The sequence below is a fragment of the Pseudorca crassidens genome, chromosome 1 (genome assembly GCF_039906515.1).
Source record: "Pseudorca crassidens isolate mPseCra1 chromosome 1, mPseCra1.hap1, whole genome shotgun sequence".
Taxonomy (NCBI): Eukaryota; Metazoa; Chordata; class Mammalia; order Artiodactyla; family Delphinidae; genus Pseudorca; species Pseudorca crassidens.
The window spans coordinates 152,307,575-152,326,439 of NC_090296.1; the positions used below are offsets into that span (position 1 = coordinate 152,307,575).

General features: G+C 50.2%; 1 protein-coding gene across 9 annotated transcripts in view; it reads left to right on the forward strand.

The window, feature by feature from the left end:
• Positions 1-18,865, forward strand: part of PCSK6 (proprotein convertase subtilisin/kexin type 6) — a 190,143-nt gene that overhangs the window by 31,393 nt on the left and 139,885 nt on the right. For all 9 annotated transcript variants that reach the window (XM_067699407.1, XM_067699383.1, XM_067699425.1 and 6 more), the window contains exon 2: positions 15,473-15,577. In XM_067699407.1, the coding sequence (XP_067555508.1) occupies positions 15,473-15,577 (105 nt within the window). The remainder of the gene's footprint in view (positions 1-15,472; positions 15,578-18,865) is intronic.

Sequence of the window (18,865 nt, forward strand, 5' to 3'; positions counted from 1 at the left end):
ACATGGCAGTGGATACGGCTGGCGGTGGATTAGGGGGTCCACACGCGCGGCTTCCCCTGGCACGCAGGTGTGATTCACAAGCCCTTCCAAACTCTGGGATCTCCAGGTGCCCGGAGCAAGGTGGTGAAGGCTTCTTTGACTTGGGGGCAGAATAGCCTGTCAAAACAAGTTGCGTTTTAGTTTCTTTTTCTGATCTTTTCTTCTTTCCCAAAGCCTCTCTCCCTTGGCTGAGAAAAGGCACACGTGCAGCCATTCTGGTTGATGAGGCCTGCAGAACCACAGCAGAACTGCTGGCGGTAAATAACCAGGCGCAGAAAAGAATTCTCGAGGAAAGTTCCATGGCAGGTAGGGGTCATCAAATGAAAATGGAAGGCAATTTGTTTCTCTCGAGGTGAGGCGCATGTGGAGGAGTGATGTAGAAGCTGACAGAGAGCTACCAAAAGCTGCTAAACGTAGCTTGGATTTGGGGAAGAAAGAGGTTTGAGAGGTGATGTGTTGAGTAATTAGACCATCGCTGAGAATCTGAGTCACCATTTGACAACATTCACGTCTGTCGTTGTCACTGGGGAGAAACATCACAGAGCAGAGGTCTTTGAAAGGAGCTGATCTACAGAGAACTCCCTCCAGGCTGCTGGGTCTGTTCCTCTCGGGGAGACCCCTGAGAGGGGTATGTGCTGTGAGATGCAGAGCAGGGCGGGGGGCCCTAGAGGTGGGAGATGGTCCCCAGAGGGGGGAGTGAACTCAGAGGGTGTGGCAGGCGAGCCAGGTCCCACGGTGGCCCAGGGGTGTGTGCAGCCCCCCAGGTGTATTTTATTCTAATTAGAATGCTTTTAGAAAATTGGAATAGTTATTAACATTTAAACATTGGGAGGAACTCTGCTCAATATTTTGTAATAACCTAAATGGGAAAAGAATTTGAAAAAGAATGAATATGTGTATGTGTCTAACTGAATCACTTTGCTGTACACCTGAAACTAACAAACACTGTAAATCGACTATAGTCCAATATAAAATAAAAATTACAAAAAAATAAATGTTGGGAGATTTCAGATAGGAATTTAAGTTTCCAGCTTCTCTCTTTCTTTTTTTTATACCATTTTATTCAGGAAAAAGAAATTCAGTGCTACCTACTTTTTAAAAATAATTTTTTTTAAATTGAAGTATAGTTAATTTACAGTGTTGTAAATTAACGTCCCTAATTTATTCCTCCCCCGCTTCAGCTTCTCTTGAAAAACGGAAGAGCAGGTCCCTTCCTCACAGCGAGACAAGGAGGGAAAGTGACCCCAGAGCACCTGTGTCCTGTTGGGTCTCGGGACAGTTGCTCCCTTTGCCACAACTTGGCTCTCCCTTCCCCTTTGCCCATCATCCTCTGGCAGGGGGGCAGGTCCTCACTGCTGACCCAGCTCTGGAAGAGAAGCCGCTGGGCCCTGGGAGCGCAGGTGTGCGGCCGCGACCTTGTGGGTCACCCGGAAAGCCCTGGACCCCGTTCCCCTTGGAGGAGACGTGTCATCTGTGTTTGCTGATGCGGGTGTGGAAGTACCAGCTCTAGGCTCCAGTGAGTGGTGATCATAAATCAGACAGAACTTCACAGAACCCAGTGAGCGAGTCACCCGGAGTTTGTCTTTACAGACTTGTGAGCATGAATGATGACAGAAGCATGAATTCGTTTTACAGAACTGAAAAAAATGGCTCAGCCTGGGATTGATCGTATATTGCAACCTCATTTTATACGAGTGGATGAAAATAAGAGGGACAAGAAGTTAAGTCGTAAGTCCATCTCAGGGACATGAAACATCCTGAGGATGCCCGGACAGGGCGGGCAGCGTGGGGCATGCATGGAGGCCCCCAACCCTGCGGGTTCCCACGTGCCCCCAGCGCAGACCTGGCCAGTCGCGGATGGGGAGTGTTCGCACTGGCCTTTCTGGCTCTGTCTAGGTGGGATTATTTTCCCCACAGGGACCACTAATAAAGAGGTGTATGTTTATGGGTTTTTAAAAAATCTTTATTTATTTATTTATTTGGCTGCACTGGGTCTTAGTTGCGGCCCGCAGGATCTTTTAGTTGCAGCATGCATGTGGGATCTAGTTCCCTGACCCGGGATTGAAACGGGCCCCCTGCATTGGGAGTGCGGAGTCTTAACCACTGGACCACCAGGGAATGTATATATATGTTTTTAATTGAAATCAAAGGGCAAATGGGATTTGTTACCTAACTAACTTTGCAACTGGCTTTGTTGCAAACCATTTTTTCCCTCCCAAAGTGGGATGTATATTATTTCTTACAGAAATAATATGAAAAAAGCTACTTGAACGACAGCCTGCCATGTGTCAGGCCAGGCCCCATTCACATGTGTCGTGCCTCATTTATCCTCCCAGCAGCCATGGGGGGGTGGGGTGGAGGTGTACTGTTATCCCATTGCCTGGAAAGGGAAATGGAGGCAAAGAAAAATTAAGGAACTTGACTGGAGTCTCTTTTCAGTTAAATGGAGGAGCTGGCCGGCGGCCTGGCTCCAAGGCCACAGTCGCAACTTGGAGTCCCCCCGCTCTCCCCGTCCCAAGTCCATGTAAGGTGGTGACCGGGGTCCCTTTGCTGTCACCTCCCTGCCCTGGCCCCATCTTTCCTTGAAAGCGCGGTAGAGAAGAGGTTCTCTCCACTAGTAGGACGCCAGCCTCTCCAAATGTGGGTCCCCGTTTCTGTCTTAGGGAGTATTTGGGTAGCTTGTTGCTCAGAGATGAGATCTGAGTGCCAGCCGGGCAGGAGGGCTTCCTCTGGGGCCCTCCTCGCCCTGCTCTGCGGTGCTCACTTCTGGGGGCCTATCCCCGGAGGCAGGTCCTGAGTCGCGTGAGCCCTGCAGGACCCCAGAGCCTGGAATAGCGCCCAGCTTGAGAGCTGCTCAGAGCCTTGTGGGGAGAGTGGAGGCGTGAGCGGGCAGTCGTGTGGGTGTGTCCGGGGGTCAGTAAACACAGGATGGTAGCTGAAGGGCAGCGCCCCGTGTGGGAGGCGTTCATCCAGCCGTCAGTCAGTCGTGTGCACAGTCTTAGTGAATCGTGGGCAGAGGTGAGAGGGCTGACAGAGAACAGGGTAATCTGTTTTGTCCCGCTTTCCTTTCAAACAGCGACTTCTCACCTACAGATTAGTGCTTTTGAAGTTCTACTTTGAATATGAAAGTTCTGTTGAAATTTTTTATGGCCAAATATTCCATAAACCATAATGTTAACATGAAAGGGGCAGAGAGAGAAGCTGATCCAGCTCCTCCCGAGACAGAGTAGAAACGGAGGCTGGCAGCCACCGCGGTCCCCTGACCCCTTAATGCAGCAGCTGCGTGAAAAGTCCCAAATGCCGCAGTAAAAGGGCCCAGATGGAAGTAGTTGTACGAAGCTGTTTTAGTTTATAAACCAAGATGTGCTTTGCAACCAGGTGAGGGTGTCACGCGAGTTGGGTGTTGGTGAAATCATGACAGCTGACTCCCCAGCAACTTCTTCACTTTGAACTGCTGGCGGGGGGTTGAGTCACAGAAGCCAAAGGACAGTGCGTGCTTCTCTTTCCATCTGTTCTTAATGGGCATTATTGAGTTTGGGCACTGACGTGCTTGGACTGAAGGTTTCCGTGAAATCTAAACCTCCTGTCTCAGCAGGGCCAGCCCCTGAGAGGCCAGCTTCCAGGGTGGGTCATGGGGCCCCTGGTCAGCAGACCTTCAAGGCTGTCACTTGGGATGGGTGTCAGGATATAAGGAAGCTGGGGTGATGGGCTCAGGTCCCTCCCTGGTGTCTCTTTTCCCTTTAGGGGAAACCACATAACTGAGAGGGACATAGGATGGGGCTGAGCTGACTGGAGCCCAGAGTAGTTAGTAATGACAGCCGAGCAGCGTCACTGGGCTCTGTTTCTGTCCTGGGCTCTTTGGGGCTGATGGCATCTCCCCATCTCAGGCCTCCACATGCCACTGTCCTGGGAGCTGAGGTCCCCAACACCCAGCGTGACACCAGAGAGGAGCCAGTTTTAGGAAAGGGGGGCAAGAATGTAGAGGAGATATATTTTTTTAATGGCGGTAAAATATACGTAATAAAATTTACCATCTTCACCGTTTTTAAGTGTCCAGTTCAGTGACATTAAGCACATTGCTGTGCAGCCATCACCACCATCTCCAGAACGTCCTCATCTTCCAAGAATGGAACTCTCCCTCTCAGACACTAACCACCGCCCCCAAGTCCTCACCATCTGCTTTCTGTCTCTGTGAATGTGACTGGTGCCTCAGATAAATGGAATCAAACAGGATTTGTCCTTCTGTGTCTGGCTTATCTCACTGAGCATAACGTCCTCAAGGTTCGTCCGTGTCGTAGCAGGTGTCAGACTGTCCTTCCTTTTTTAAGGCTGAATGATAGTCCCTTGTATGCATAGAACACACGTTGTTTATCCATTCATCCATCGATGGGCACTTGGGTTGCTCCAGCTATTGTGAATCATGCTGCTGTGAACATGGGTGTACAAATATCTGTCCGAGTCTCTGCTTTCAATTTTTTTTTTTTTTTTTTTTTTTTTTGCGGTACGCGGGCCTCTCACTGCCGTGGCCTCTCCCGTGGTGGAGCACAGGCTCCGGACGCGGAGGCTCAGCGGCCATGGCTCACGGGCCCAGCCGCTCCGCGGCATGCGGGATCCTCCCGGACCGGGGCACGAACCCGTGTCCCCTGAATCGGCAGGCGGACTCTCAACCACTGCGCCACCAGGGAAGCCCCTCTGCTTTCACTTTTTTTGGGTATAAGAGCTATTTATTTTTAAAGAGGAAAATTTTGAAGATTAATTTCTCTAAAATACTTTTTAATTTCCCTTAGCATAACTCCTCTCAAATGAGAGTTTTTGATACTAAAGTTTGAATTTTAAACATCTTTTTTCATAAGGACAAAAATCTTTTTTTTAGCCGTGCCACGCAGCATGCGGGATCTTAGTTCCCCAACCAGGGATTGAACCTGTGCCCCCTGCAGTAAAAATGTGGAGCCCTAACCACTGGACCACCAGGGGAGTCCCTAAAAATCTTTTTTTTTTCTTCATACCTTGTAGCCTCCTGACCTGCCTTAGTCAAGTTGCCCCAAATTGCAGTCCAGCACTGGCCCTTCTTTCTGGGGAGCTTGGGAGGGGGCTGGTAGGACCCAGATGGGCCCTCCCCAGTTTCCTTGGGTGCTCAGGGGATCCCCGGCATTGCTGGCCCCCCAAAGTGTGCTATGCGTGGCCATTGTGCTGAAGGTCATGGACATCTTTTACTCCACTCACAAGTCTTTGCTAAGAGCAAATCTGGGCATGTCTGTCCCAGACTGTCTCTTCCCTGGCTAATTTTCCAGATGAGAGTTTCTGAAGATAAGGCTCTCCCCCTATGTCTTCCGTACTCAGCAAGGAAAAAGTCAGCAGCAGGCCTCCTAGAGTGGGGAAGGTCCAGACCAAATGTCTAGATCCCCTGTCGCAAGGACCACGGGCTGCTTGCAGCCCACAGGTGTGTTTCAGGCGGGCCGCACAGGGGTGTTAACGTTTTAGAATTAGTGCCAATGTAATATTAAAAACTTGCAAGAGCTCATGTAGGATCTGAATGTTGGCTTCTCTGGAAGATTTCCAGAGATCTAGCAGTACTGAGTTCCTGACTCTTTATCCACCCATCACCTCCCGGTTGTGGGGTCCCTGCCTGGGCCCTGTGGGCGTCCAGGGTACCTCTCCCCACTGGAGACCAAACATTGCAGAGCGGTTAGCAGGCAATGGGGACACACGGGGTGAACCCACCCTCACCATCAAATCAGCCACGTGGGTGATGGCTTAGAAATCTGGCAAAATGACTAATTCCGGACAGCCATAAAGAAACCCTTAACCAGTAAATGGCTTGAAATGAAGAGCTTCAAAAAGGTTGTAGAGTTTTTCAGACGTCTGTTTGTGAATATTAAAGGTATAGGTTGAGGCCAGATGTATACGTTAACTGTCCTCACCTGAAGCTAGACGATTTGGCTTCGTGACTTCAGGGAAGAGAAAATGCAGTCTGCTAAGTAAAAATTAATGATTTTTCAGGAATTTGTAGGAAGTTGGGCAGCTTAATTGCACTCTTTGGGTGGATACACGTTGAAGAAAGCAATCTGAGGAGACTAGGAAATTGTGTAATAGCCTTAACTTGGGTCAGAATTGTAATTACTGTAGTAACAGAATGTTGCTGTGTGTATCTGTGACCGAAATGGGAAGCAGGATTTTTTTAAAATGCTTTTGAAAGTAACAACAAAATGTCCATTCTCTCTCTCTGGACTTCCTTAATTATAAATACCATAAATACCAAGTAACTCACTGCTGGCTAAATATAGGTTCAGTGGCCATCTATATTTATAACTTTCTAAAGGTGGAAGTCACCAGCGCCAGGCTGAATTAATTTGGTGTGTAGGTTTTTATAGGCTCTAATTAGTTATGTTTTTCTTAAGCAGACCCACTGGGATGAATAACATTATATAACTGAACTCTGTTTGAAAGTGACGCCCGTCGCTTTCAAACATAGCCTCTCCTCCAAGAGCCAGAGCCCTTGAAGACACAGGCCCTGTAGACCAGGAGTTCCGGAAGCTGGCCCACTGTAGCTGTGAGCAGCGGGGCTCAGGACATCTGTTTCCATCCAGGGGCAGGCTATGGGAGTGATAAAGTGAATACTTTTTGCAAAGTCAGAAGCCTCATCTGCAGCCCACTGGCTTCTGAGGCCTTGAATTGGGACACTTTGTGACTTACCAGCTGTTCCCCTGAGGCAGATGCCACTGTGCTGGCCTGGGGAGGTGGGTGGCATCCCCGTGGACTGACCAAAGTATGTGCTTGGCCATCCCCCACCCCCACCCCCCACACCAAAAGCCAGCTTGCTGACTTGAGGGCTTACAGCATTGCACCTGCATCTGAGGTCACGTCCATTGGAGGCCTGAGTGGGCGGGTGGACCTTTGGAACCATCAGATGTCATTTGGGGTGGGTCCGGCATGCTCATCGGTGACTTTGCTGCAAAGCAAACGTGATAAATTAGATGAGCTTCTGCTCCTCTGTTCCCAAGGCTCTGCAAAAAACACCAAGTCATCTTCTTTTCCTCCAGGCAGGCAGGGTGCGCCCCAGCTGGCAGCACCCACGGATCCCTCCTACCTCACACCTGCCCTGTGTAAGCAGGGAGGTGATCTGAAGCTGGCTGTACTCACATTGACAGGAAAAAACAGGACAAGAGAGGCTCTTTCTATAAACACCCCCAGCCCAGGCCTCTCCCCCATCACACTTGGCTTTTGCCCCTTCCTTGCTGGGCTCTGCAAGCTGTTTACACTCCTCCCCACCTGTGGTCACTGAGATGCTTCCTCTCCACAGCCGGCCACTTGGAGGGAGTGCAGAGCCCTGCACCGCCGGCCTCGCTCAGCCCTGTGTCCCCGTGACTGGACGTCAGAGGGGCCGGCTCGGGTCCCGCCCGGGCCACACAGCTGATGGGCGGTCGGCCTGCCTCCACAGCCTCAGGACTGTCCTGGGAGGGGGCTAGAGAGAGCCCAAAGGCAAAACAGCTGGGAGGCCTGGGGTCTTGGTCACAGCCGAACTGGACAGCCCTATGTAGGTGGACAGGGGAAGACATGTGTCCTTCCAGTGTCACTCAAGGTCTGTTCATTTCACCAAACATTTCTTGAGCTCCTGCTGTGCCCCAGACGCTGCCAGGGCCTGAGGATTATACAGATGACAGTTTCTGCCTTTGAGGAGCTTAGCGTGGAGGGAGGGAGGGAGGGAGGGAGGATAGGCTGTGATGGGTACATGTAGGCAGACCTGGGCCTGGGAGGTCCACGAGGGCTTCCTGGAGGCAGTGACAGCTGAGGTGATGGTTCAAATCAGAGTCGGAGGTGGACTTGTTGGTGTGAGGTGTCCAGCATGCGCAGGCTCGGGGGTGTGAAAGAGCATGTGAGGGTCCCTCAGACACCGCAGCGTCGCTGGAGAACAGAAGGTGAGGCAGGTGAGGCCAGGCCTGTGCTGGAGAGCTGGCCTGGCCTGGTTGTGGAGCATTAGTGTGCCCCGTGAAGGGCTCGGGCTTCATGCCCCTAGAGGGGGCAGAGCTGGCATGGCAATGGCAGTGTGATGGAGTCTAGGAGGCCAGCAGTGCCCTGCCCCGGTCCAGGCAGGGCGGTGGTGCTGCCTGCCCTGGAGCGGGGTCAGTGGGGAGCAGCCAGGCTCGAGAACCTTTCAAGAGGTCGCTTTCAGAGGGTTTGATGGCTGGATGCGCGCGGAGGACGGTGGTGCCTCACCAAGATGAGGGATTCCTCGGGAGGAGGAACGGATCTGTGTGGAGGTGAGGGCAGCAAGATGGTGTTGATCTAAGGATGGATGCTCTGGTTGTGGCTGGGGTCGTCTCACCCCAGGTGGTCTGCTGAGAACAGGGAGGACTCAGCCCTTCCAGCACACCGTGCTCAGGGCCCCAGGCAGGGCCAGTGGGGGAGTGCCAGGCAGGAAGGGGAGGAGGGTAGGGGCCTTCTCCTGGAAAGGGCTGTCCTCAGGGTTTGACATGATCCGTGGCTGCAGCTCAGCGTCTCCTGGGGATGGGTTTCAGAATCTACATGCCCAGTTGTGTTCCAGTCCTCTAGAACCAGAACCTCCATCTGGGGGCAGGTCTGGCCCACAACAGGTTTGCTCCAAGCCTCAGATGCAGAGGTTCTGAATTAGGGTGACCTGCAGTGGCCCTGGAGGTCCACTCGGATGTGAGGGCTGTGGGAAAACCAAAGACTTGCCTGGTTGCATCTCAGGGCCATTTATGTGTGAATCTTGCATAAACACACACAACTATATACACACAAACATAAATATACACACAAATGTGAATACACAACATATGTGTATATATACACACACACATCTGTGTACACACACATGCAGTCATACATCTATATACATACATACATACATAAATACACAGACACACGCATTTCCATGCCCACACACACTCACACACTCACACACAGACACAGTGCAACAGATGTGTGCGTGGACCGTAATAGTGTCTGTGCCGATTGCTGCACTGGAAGGAAGGAACGTGAGCCCCGTGAGGCACTGGGCTGTGTGTGACCGAACTGCTGCCGGGGACCAGACTGAGACGAGTGGGATCCCCATGGCAGTTGCTGCACGTGTGTCTAGAGGCAGAGGGGCGGTGGTTAAGGGTGTGAACTCTGATTCACCTCCTGACTGTGCTGCGTGGTGGTGGGGGTTGAGCGAGTCACTTGACCACTCTGTTAAGTGACGCCTCTGTTTCCCTGTCTGCAAGATGAGGGCGCTCCTGGCACCTGCCTCATAAGGTCGTTGCAAGAATCAAGTTAATGCATCTAGACTCTCAGCTTGCGGCCTGGATGCTGTTCTTGTTATGAACCAGGAGCCCCCAGCAAAAGTCGGGGTCCTTAGTGGCTGTGAAAAGGAGGAGGGGGACTTGCTGTTCCCTGTAACTCTATACCCTGTTTACCGTCCAGATTTTATACTGAGTGCATATATGACTAGGTTGTTTTTTATTCTTTTCATTTATTTATTTATAATATTTATTTATTTATTTGGTTGCAGTGGGTCTTAGTTGTGACAGGTGGGCTCCTTAGTTGTGGCATGCATGTGATATCTGGTTCCCTGACCAGGGATCGAACCTGGGCCCCCCCTGCATTGGGAGCTTGGAGTCCTATCCACTGCGCCAGCAGGGAAGTCCTGGTTTTTTTAAAAGTGTCTAAAAGAGCAGAGGTCCCCAACCTTTCTGGCACCAGGGACCGGTTTCATGGAAGACAGCTTTTCCACGGACGGGGGCGGGGGTTGGTTCAGGCGGTAATGCGAGTGATGGAGAGCGGCAGAGGAAGCTTCGCTCGCTCTCCTGCCGCTCACCTCCTGCTGTGCGGCCCAGCTCCTAACAGGCCTGGGGGTTGGGGACCCCTGTAACAGAGGAATCTGTTAGAGAGAAACCACATCCAGCTCTCCTCACTATGGGTTCTTTGATCTCGTTTCTTCCAATGTTCTGGCTGAGAACTCTTAGTGAGGTTTTTAACGATGTTCTAATGATGTTACCAGTTTTATCAACTAATGTGTATAATTACATATCAGTGTCGAGTGAAGGCATGGGAGCATCACAGACTCAGCAGATTGTTCATTTTCTGTAGTGGCAGGCTGAGAGAATGACTCTAATTAACGCATTGTGAAAATATGAAGGATACGAAAGAGAAAAAGCATTTATAGAAATTTTATGTCGTGACCGACACTCCCCTCCCACCCACCCCCGAAAAACACAACAAAAAACACCTCGCAGACTGGAGACCAGATTCATTGAGGAAGAACAGATTGAGGTTCTGGGGGTTCAGCGCTGAGCAGGACTGGTAGGCAGCCTGGGAGGACGGAGAAGAGCTTCTATTCCGTGCTCCGGAGGAGGAAGAGGAGGCTGCCAGGGCCCTCGGGCAGCAGGGCTCTGTTGCAACCGCCGCCCCTGTGTTGACGGAGCAGGTTGCTTAGGCGCTGGCTGTGGAAGCGGTGCCCAGAGCATGGGCGTGGTGGCCAGGGGAGCACAGCAAGGCCAGGCCGAGGGACAGCATCCAGGATGGCCAGGGCTGCCGAGCCAGGACGAGCGCCTACTTTAATGTCAATGCAGATGCCAAGTAAAAATGAGAATGTTTTCTTTTTTAAACATCTTTTTTGGAATATAATTGCTTTACAATGGTGTGTTAGTTTAGAATGTTTTCTTTCTTAGGGGATTACCCTGAATTTAAGACGTCTTTGTGCCAACCCCACCTTTTTGTCTATTCTTCTGCTTCCCGCTCTTGTCAGTTTGACCCTCAAGCAGCAGCAAAAGTGTAGCAGTAGTCCTGAGCCCTGACTGTGTAGCTGTTTGTCATTCTGTGTAACATTTCATCCCCTGTTTGTCTGTGGGCACAATGCGGAGAATTGGCTCAGGAATTGGGAGACCCTGAGGGTAACGTTGGGCTTAACCCCGCTGGGCCTCAGTCTTCCCATCTTTAAAATGGGGTCATCTCCGTGGTTCCTCCCCCCACCCCTGTCTGTGAGGCCAGAGGACAGCCAGCTGTCCCTCGTGTTTAACCAGGCCAGTGGCCACGTCCCCAGAGTGATCTGCCCTCCTGTCCTCTTATCTCACGAAGGTACCCGGAGAGCTCAAGGGGCAGCTCCCAAGTGGGGAGGGCATAACTGGGGTTGACACGGCTGTGGTGGGGGAGGTGACAGGGTGGGCAAGGGGGACGGGGCAGGAAATGGCTATGTCGTAAATGCCACGTCATCCAAGCTGGGCTGTGTCCCACTTGCAGTCAGGGCACCCGCCTCCTGCTCTGCCATCCCTTGATCCTTTCCAACCTTCTGCCTGTCTCGGAAACCTCATATTCCTGACCCAGGCCTGGTGCCAGGGGGCGAGCTGGGCAGAGGGCAGCACAGCGTGAGTCAGACAGACAGGAGTGACCCGGGGGGCATCAGACAAGGATGGTGCTTGGAGAAAGGGCAGCTCAGTGACTAGGTAAGATGCCGAAGGCGCTGGCCTTGCAGCTGCACTTGTGTTTTTAAGCAGAGCCCCTCGGTGTGTGGACTGGTGGTCCCGAGCCCTTAGAGAAACCATGTCCGACCTCAGAGACTTTGGTGGACTCGCTAGACACACTCAGCAACAAATGCTATAAATCGCAGGTTGGCAGACATTTTCTGTAAAGTCCACATGTGACGTGTTCTAGGCGTGGGGGCCAGAGGGTCTCTGTAGCCACCACTCACCTCTGGCATCACAGCATGAGAGCAGTTGTGGGCAGAAGGTAAGTGGACGCTGGTGGCTGTGCCCCAGTAAAGCTTTATTTATAAAAACAGGAGTTGTGTGTATGTCCAAAAGAATGGAATGCAGGGTCATAGACTGATACTTGCCTACGTGCTCAGAGCAACATGATTCACAGTAGTCAAAAGGTAGAGGCAACCCAAGTGCCCATCAGTGGATGAACAGATAAACGACCTGTGACTTGTACACACAATGGAATATGATTCAGCCTGAGAAAGGAAGGAAATTCTGACACCTGCTACAGCATGGGTGAACCTCGAGGACATCATGTTAAGGGAAACAGGCCAGTCACAAAAGGGCAAATGATCCTGCTGAGACAGCTAGAGTTGTCAGATTCCCAGAAACAAGAAGCAGATGGTGGGCGCCCGGGGCTGGGAGAGGGGGAGGGGGAGCTCCTGTGTAACGGGGACAGAGTTTCAGTTTGGGAAGATGAAAAGATTCCGGAGGTGAAGGTGGTGACGGTTACATGACAGAGCGAATGTGCCCAGTGCCCCTGAACTATACGCTTAAACATTGTTACAATCATCAGTGTTATATGTCTATTTTACCACAATTTTAAAACTTAATGTAAAAAACCAGAACGTAGACCAGATTTGACCCATAGGCCATCGTCTGCCCGCCACTGCTCTGAATGAGTTAGTACTTGATAACCACACAGTGTAGCCACAGCCTTCGGGATATTATGTTCATCCAAGCTGCAGAGGGTGCCCAGGCCTCTCACAGTATCTGGATTCCCTCCTGAGCATCTGGGCCCTGTCTTCCTCCTTCCTTCCTTTTCCTACCCTTGCAGTCATTCCAGCGTCAGGCAGCCCTTTCTGTCCCGTGCCCTGTCAGGCCTATGTTTGCCTGACATTCAAATCTTTGGTTTCAAGGAAGGAAGGTGTCTCTCCCCATGCTCTCACACTGGCTTCTGGAGGGGCAGAGGGTGGATGGAGGTGCACAAAATCTCAGGGGGATCTGGAGGGCCGCTTCCAGATTCCTGAATAGCCAGTGACCCAACTCCCTCCCCTTTTTTCCTGAGTCAGATTCCAGCTTTTCCTGCAGCTGGGCAGGAGGGGGGCCTTGGCTGGTGTCCCCTTCTCCCCTGCACCTAACCCTAACCCAGACCCTCCCCCTTCCCAGATTCTAACCCTAACCTAACCCTAACCCAGGCCCTTACCCTCCCCAGATCCTAACCCTAACCCAGACCCTCAGCCTCCATGCTGGGCTGGATATAAGCTTCCAAACAGGTGTGGCATTGGCCATTGCTGCCCTCAGGGGCAGTTGGCTGGGTCAGGACTGTGAGAACCATCTGTTCTTCCCTTGAATTGCTCAAAGAGAATGACTCCCGTCAGCTCAGACCCTCTGAGCCATTGCTCGGGATGTAGCTGGATAGGGGCAGAGGCAGGGGCCTGGGTGGCCTTGGGACTGGCCTTTGAAGAGAGGCTTGGCTGCTCTGAGGCCAGGTGCTGCCCTGAATGGCTTCCAGGGCTACCCTGACATGGGTCTGCTTAGGGTCAGCAGCTCTTCAATTAATCCATCCCCTTGCCAGCAAATTTGATTCAACTCTTAGTTTCTCCATGTCCCTCAGTGGAAATTGACTTGAATGCCTGGAGTTAAAAGACCAAAAGTTGTGAAACATCTCCCAGGGAAGGTAGCAGCTTATAAGCAAACATGCTGATTAAACATTGCTGTAAGTTAAGACTCCATTATTGCTAAATAACAGCTCTGGCTTGTTCTAGGAGGAGCCCTTTGACATACATAACAATTAACTTTGTTGAAGAAGTGAGCAGTTAACTGTAGGAGGAGGAAAAAAAGTGCTTTTGTGCAAAATAGGGCAGAAATAATGAGGTTTATGATGGTAGAGCAGTGTCTTGAGGTAGGAAATGAACTGAGAATCATAATTGCAGAAAACTATGTATAGAGCACTTACTACCTGCTGGGCACTCAGCTGGCTCTTTATATATGAAGAGCTGTACCTGACTCTGTACATATATAGAGAGAGAGAGTCTTGGAGCAGCCCTTAAAAGTAGTAGTTAGTTTTCTCACAAGGAAACTAAGACTCATGGAGGGTCTGAAGCCCAGGTCACCCAGCAGGAATGGTTGAGTTGAGGTCTGTCCTAGACCCAGTGAAGGATTGAAGGAGCCTTGGAGAAGAGCCAGAGAGAGAATCCCAGCTCTCAATACGGCCAGGATTTCTCGAACACCCACTAGGTTCAAGGCACTAAACTAGGCACTGTACAGATGATACCTGCTTACCCTCATGACGATCACGGTATTCACTGTTCCGTGCTTGTAAGCGACAGAAACACCCTGGAGCAAGCTTAAGTGAACAAGGACGTTCTTTATTTCAAGGACAAGTGGGTGTCTCTAGAAGCTCAAGAACAGGATGCATCCAGACTTTCTGGCAATGAGCGCTGAAGGCTGTAGTAAAGTGGGCTCTCTCTGTGGATACTTGCTTGATCTTCTTGTGGAAAGATGTGGAAATGGCCACTCAGAAGCTCCACCTCCCTCCAGGTCTCTGCCTGGGCCGGTCCACTCTGCTGGGGATATCTTGTAGCAGATGCAATGTCTGTGAGTAGAAGGTCTTGGTGAATTGGGTGGACATTAGTCCTACTTAAACAACTGCATGGGGTAAGCAGTTTTATCCCCATTTTACACGTGAGGAGTTGAGATTTGCAGGAGGTGAATCTTGCATGAGAGATCACACGATCATTGGCGGTGAAGGGAGTGGGCAGGGCTTGGATTAGGTCTATCTGACTGGAAACCTAGGCTCATCATCACATCTAACTGCTCTAGAGGACAATTCACCCTAAATTCACTCTTTAATCAGACGCTGGAAAAGAAACTAGGATGGTTTAGCCTGAGAAGGGCAGCGTGAGAGTCTATATAGTATTTGGTCAGAAAGCTCTCCTCTTCAGTTAGAAAGCTCTGCTGTCAAGGATGGTGACCAACCAGCTGTTTTCAACAACCAGTGGAAGTTAGAACGAGAAGCAGGTCTTCTGAGAACAGTGTCCTTATGCTCCAGGGTCGTGAGATACGAGAGCGAGTCGGTGCTGCGGGGAGTGGCCAGTGGGAGCAGCCCATCAGAGGGCCACATTCACCGCCCCTCCACGTCCCCTCCAGGCCTCAGGCTGAAATCTGTCCTGACAAACCACTGCTGGCAGAAAACTGGGACACCCTGGGGGCTTGGATGTTCTCAGCTGACCTTTCCGCAATCCCCAAGCAGATGAGGCCGAGTGTTTGCCTTGGCTCCCTTGTTGCACTTGAGAGTGAATGTTCATTCTTAGATATTTCAGTTTACCCATGGGGTGGAAAGGATGGAGTTTGTTTATAAATGAATATTTTGGTGTAGACCTGACTTGACACTAACTCAGCTACTTCAGGGATGCTTGACCCTAAATGAACATTAATTCACGTCTAAAAAACTTGGCCAAGATAATACAAACTTTAAGTGATATGACCTCATCGCAAGATTTGGGGAGTGTGTGCTTCATTGGAAAATACTACCTAGTGTTGTTTATCCAAAAGGAGTCTCTGAATCGACCTTCATGTTCACAGACGCTGAGTCTGCCAGAGACTTGAGTGGGGAAGTGTAACCAAGGGTATGTTTCCTTTGGGAGCAGGACGGGCCTCTCAGAGGAGGATGTTTGTGGGATGCAGAATTTTGAAAGACTGTATTGACTGGTGATATCCTGCTTCTTGTTTTGCAGATCGGAAACCTGGAAGATTACTACCACTTTTATCATAGCAAAACCTTTAAAAGATCAACCTTGAGTAGCAGAGGCCCTCACACCTTCCTCAGGATGGACCCCCAGGTACAAATCTCTGCTCCCTATGCAGGGTGCTTTTTTAGGGCCTAGGGTACTGTTTGCTTATTTTTTGGGTCTGTGGTTCTGAAAATGCCTGAGTCTGGATTTTAATGGGATTCTAGATAGCCTTTAGTTTTCCATATCCACTTGGAATAAAACAAGAAAGATGTGCAGCTGCATATCAGACCATCTAAAGGCTCCAAATATTCGGGTTCCTTGGGAGACTTGGGAATTTAAATTCTTGACTTCAGTTTGAAGTAACAATCAAATGACTATAGATCTAATATTTTAAATCTTTAAAAATCAACAAAATACACAGTAGTCAGAGGCAATAAATGTGTGAATCTTACCCATAAAGGCTATGCAATTCAAGCTAGCGTTTTTATAATGAAATTAGAATTTGGACAAGTGGATGTTTTTGTGATTGTCATAACACATATCTTAATGGTTACCATGAACTTAAAAACCTGGGAAGTAAATATAACTCTTTTTTCCTTAAAAATTCCTGTGATCTCTGAGATGAAAACAGATGTAATTTGAAAAGAGGCTGACATTTTTAGTATAGTTCATATTTATTGGGTGGTTAATTATACTTTCTTTCTGCATAGATTTTAGATTAATATTTGACAAATATCAATCAACACTTGGTAAGATTAAAAATGTCAGATGGTCAAGTGAGCCTTTGATGACTTCATTCATTCACCAGGTGATTTTGGAATACCTGCTATGTGTCACGCTGTGTCCACAGCAGGGCTGTCAGAGTGGATGGTGGGGCTGACAGTCTATAGAAGAATATGTGATATGTCACAGGGCATTGAGCGCTATGAGGGACAGTGAAGTTCACGTGAGAAGCAGTAGCAGCCCCAACAAAGAAATGAGGCCATTGGTAAATCGTAGTTTTAGAACATGGAAATCACCTTCTCTTAAAAGCAATGTGTGAAATGTTCACTTGGGCTCCAAAGCTGGCACGTGTCACTCCTTCAGTGATCCCCAGAGAACATGGATAATAAAGTTTTCTTGGGGAAATTGGCCTTGGTGTTGTCCCAAGCCACCCCACTGATAATCGTGGATACTTTTGTGTTGGCGGAGCTGGGGGTAGTGGGAGAGATGGTGTATCCCTGAGAACTGTACCTAAAACATTTCTCCAGGACATGACCTTGTGGTGGTCTGGTTTTAAGAACATGAGGAAGTGGTCCCTGTGAAACTAATTCGTGCAGTTGGGCTCTGACAAGGTAGACATGTAGTGTATGATTCTGAGTTCATTTTATAGGTGGGTAGAAGGATGGATGGATGGAAGTGTGGGTGGGTGGACAGACAGAAGGAGATAGATAGCAAATATTGTGCTAATACCATTCTTCCTTCATAGCAGGGAAAGGAATTAAATGTTTTTGTTTTGTTTGTTTGTTTGTTTAATTATTTATTTATGCATGGATGCATACTGCATCAGGTCTTAGTTGTGGCATGCTGGATCTTTTAGTTGCAGCACGTGGACTTCTTATTTGCAGCATGCGACTCTTACTTGCAGCATGCAAACTCTTAGTTTAGGCATGCATGCAGGATCTAGTTCCCTGACCAGGGATCGAACCTGGGCCCCCTGCATTGGGAGCACGGAGTCTTACCCACTCGACCACCAGGGAAGTCCCAGGAATTTAATGTTTATGAAGGGATTAGTATGTGCTCAGGCAGCTTACATGCATCCTCCCACCTGACCGTTTGGGGCTGTGTTTATACCCGTGTGTGTTCATGCCATGGAGCTTGAGGGAATGCTTTTCAAAGGGGCTGGTGTATTTTTTTTTCCTCTCGGAAGCAAAGCCAGGTGGTAGTAGCTCATTCCCACAGGATGGGGCCACTGGAGAAGGGCCAGCAGACCCGAATCACCGTAGAGCTGAGTGCAGAGTGCCCAGCCCGTCACCAAAGACATGTGGGTTCTATGCGGCTGCGGGGTCGGGGGAGGCGGGGTGGGGGGGGGCTGAGGTTCGCAGTGACCAGTCACCTGTCAGAGTGCGGAGACGTTTCTAAGCTAGGAAGGCAGTTGCTGCAGTGCCCTCCACAATTTCTCTTAAGCAAGCAGTGGTCTGTCTTGTGAGGACGGCATGCTTGTTCTCTGTCCAAAGTCTTCGGAGCTATCATTCCCACAGAGGGAGTCACAGTGAGGTGCGCGCTGTTTGCATGGGGGAGCCCCTGCCCGCCCCCAGCCCTGTAGAGATGTGCAATGAGAAGAGGATGGGACAGTGGATTTCTTGGTCCCCTTTCTGTCACTGACGAGGGTTCTTAGCCTCCTAATCAAAAGAAATTGATAAAAGGCCAGACAAGAAATTCAGGCAAGGCTTTATTGGGGCCCCGCTGCAGCAGAGGGGAGCGGGAACAAACAACAGGTACCGTTGCTAGCTCCCTGATGGGGGCTGAGCCTGTTCCTTATATGGGGTGAGGGTAGGGGTTGTCCAGAATTCGGGCCAGAGGGGTGGCTTAGGTGGCAGTGAGTGCAGGGGGCACGCACAGTACCCTGCGTTTGCTCCTGATCCCTGCATTTGCTCCCCGCTCTTCAGAAGTGGTAGTTGGGTTTTCGGTCTTTTTGTATCTTGCTGTCCCTAAATTGCCCCAGCTGTGCACGCATGCAGTTACTTTTTTAGTCCCTTATAGTTTCTTTGTATTTTGTTGCTTGAGGAGACGTTTGTCCAGGTGCAAGCACTACGGCAAAGGGTCCCAGGTCCCAGGTTCCAGCCTGTCTCATTTCCTGAGGGATTTTGGAGAATGAAGCTGTTTCTCAATTGTTAGAACTATTTCTATTAGTTAAACGTAATCTGTGTTTTAGGCCCCCCCCCACTCTTTTTTAGTGATTAAATTTTAAAACTCTTAAAGGTATTCAACTCAACTCCTCCATCCTTCCTTCCAAAAATATTAATTATGCACCTGCTGGGTGTGAGGCCCTGTGCCCCAGGGGATGCAGAGATGCCCGCCCAGCGGGTCTCCGCTCTGTCAGCACCAGCGGAGCAGGATACTGCAGCCCGAGCATCCCGCTGAGGAGAATTCCGGGCGGGCCCCAGCCAGCCTCCTCCAAGGCATCTGAGATGATGGGCTTGGGCATTGTGGGTGGGTTCAAAGTACGGCATTCAGTCTGGGTCTGAGGGCAGGGTATTCCGGTCATCAGCTGTGTCCTTGAAGGAAAGAGCAGGAAGGAGAGACTTCCAAAGGCTATGGCAGTTAAGTTTTTCAAATAAGAATCCCTTTTGTACAGAGCTTCTTAATAAGCTCCTGGCAGGGCCGCTATCAGACCATCCTGCCAATAAAGAGGAA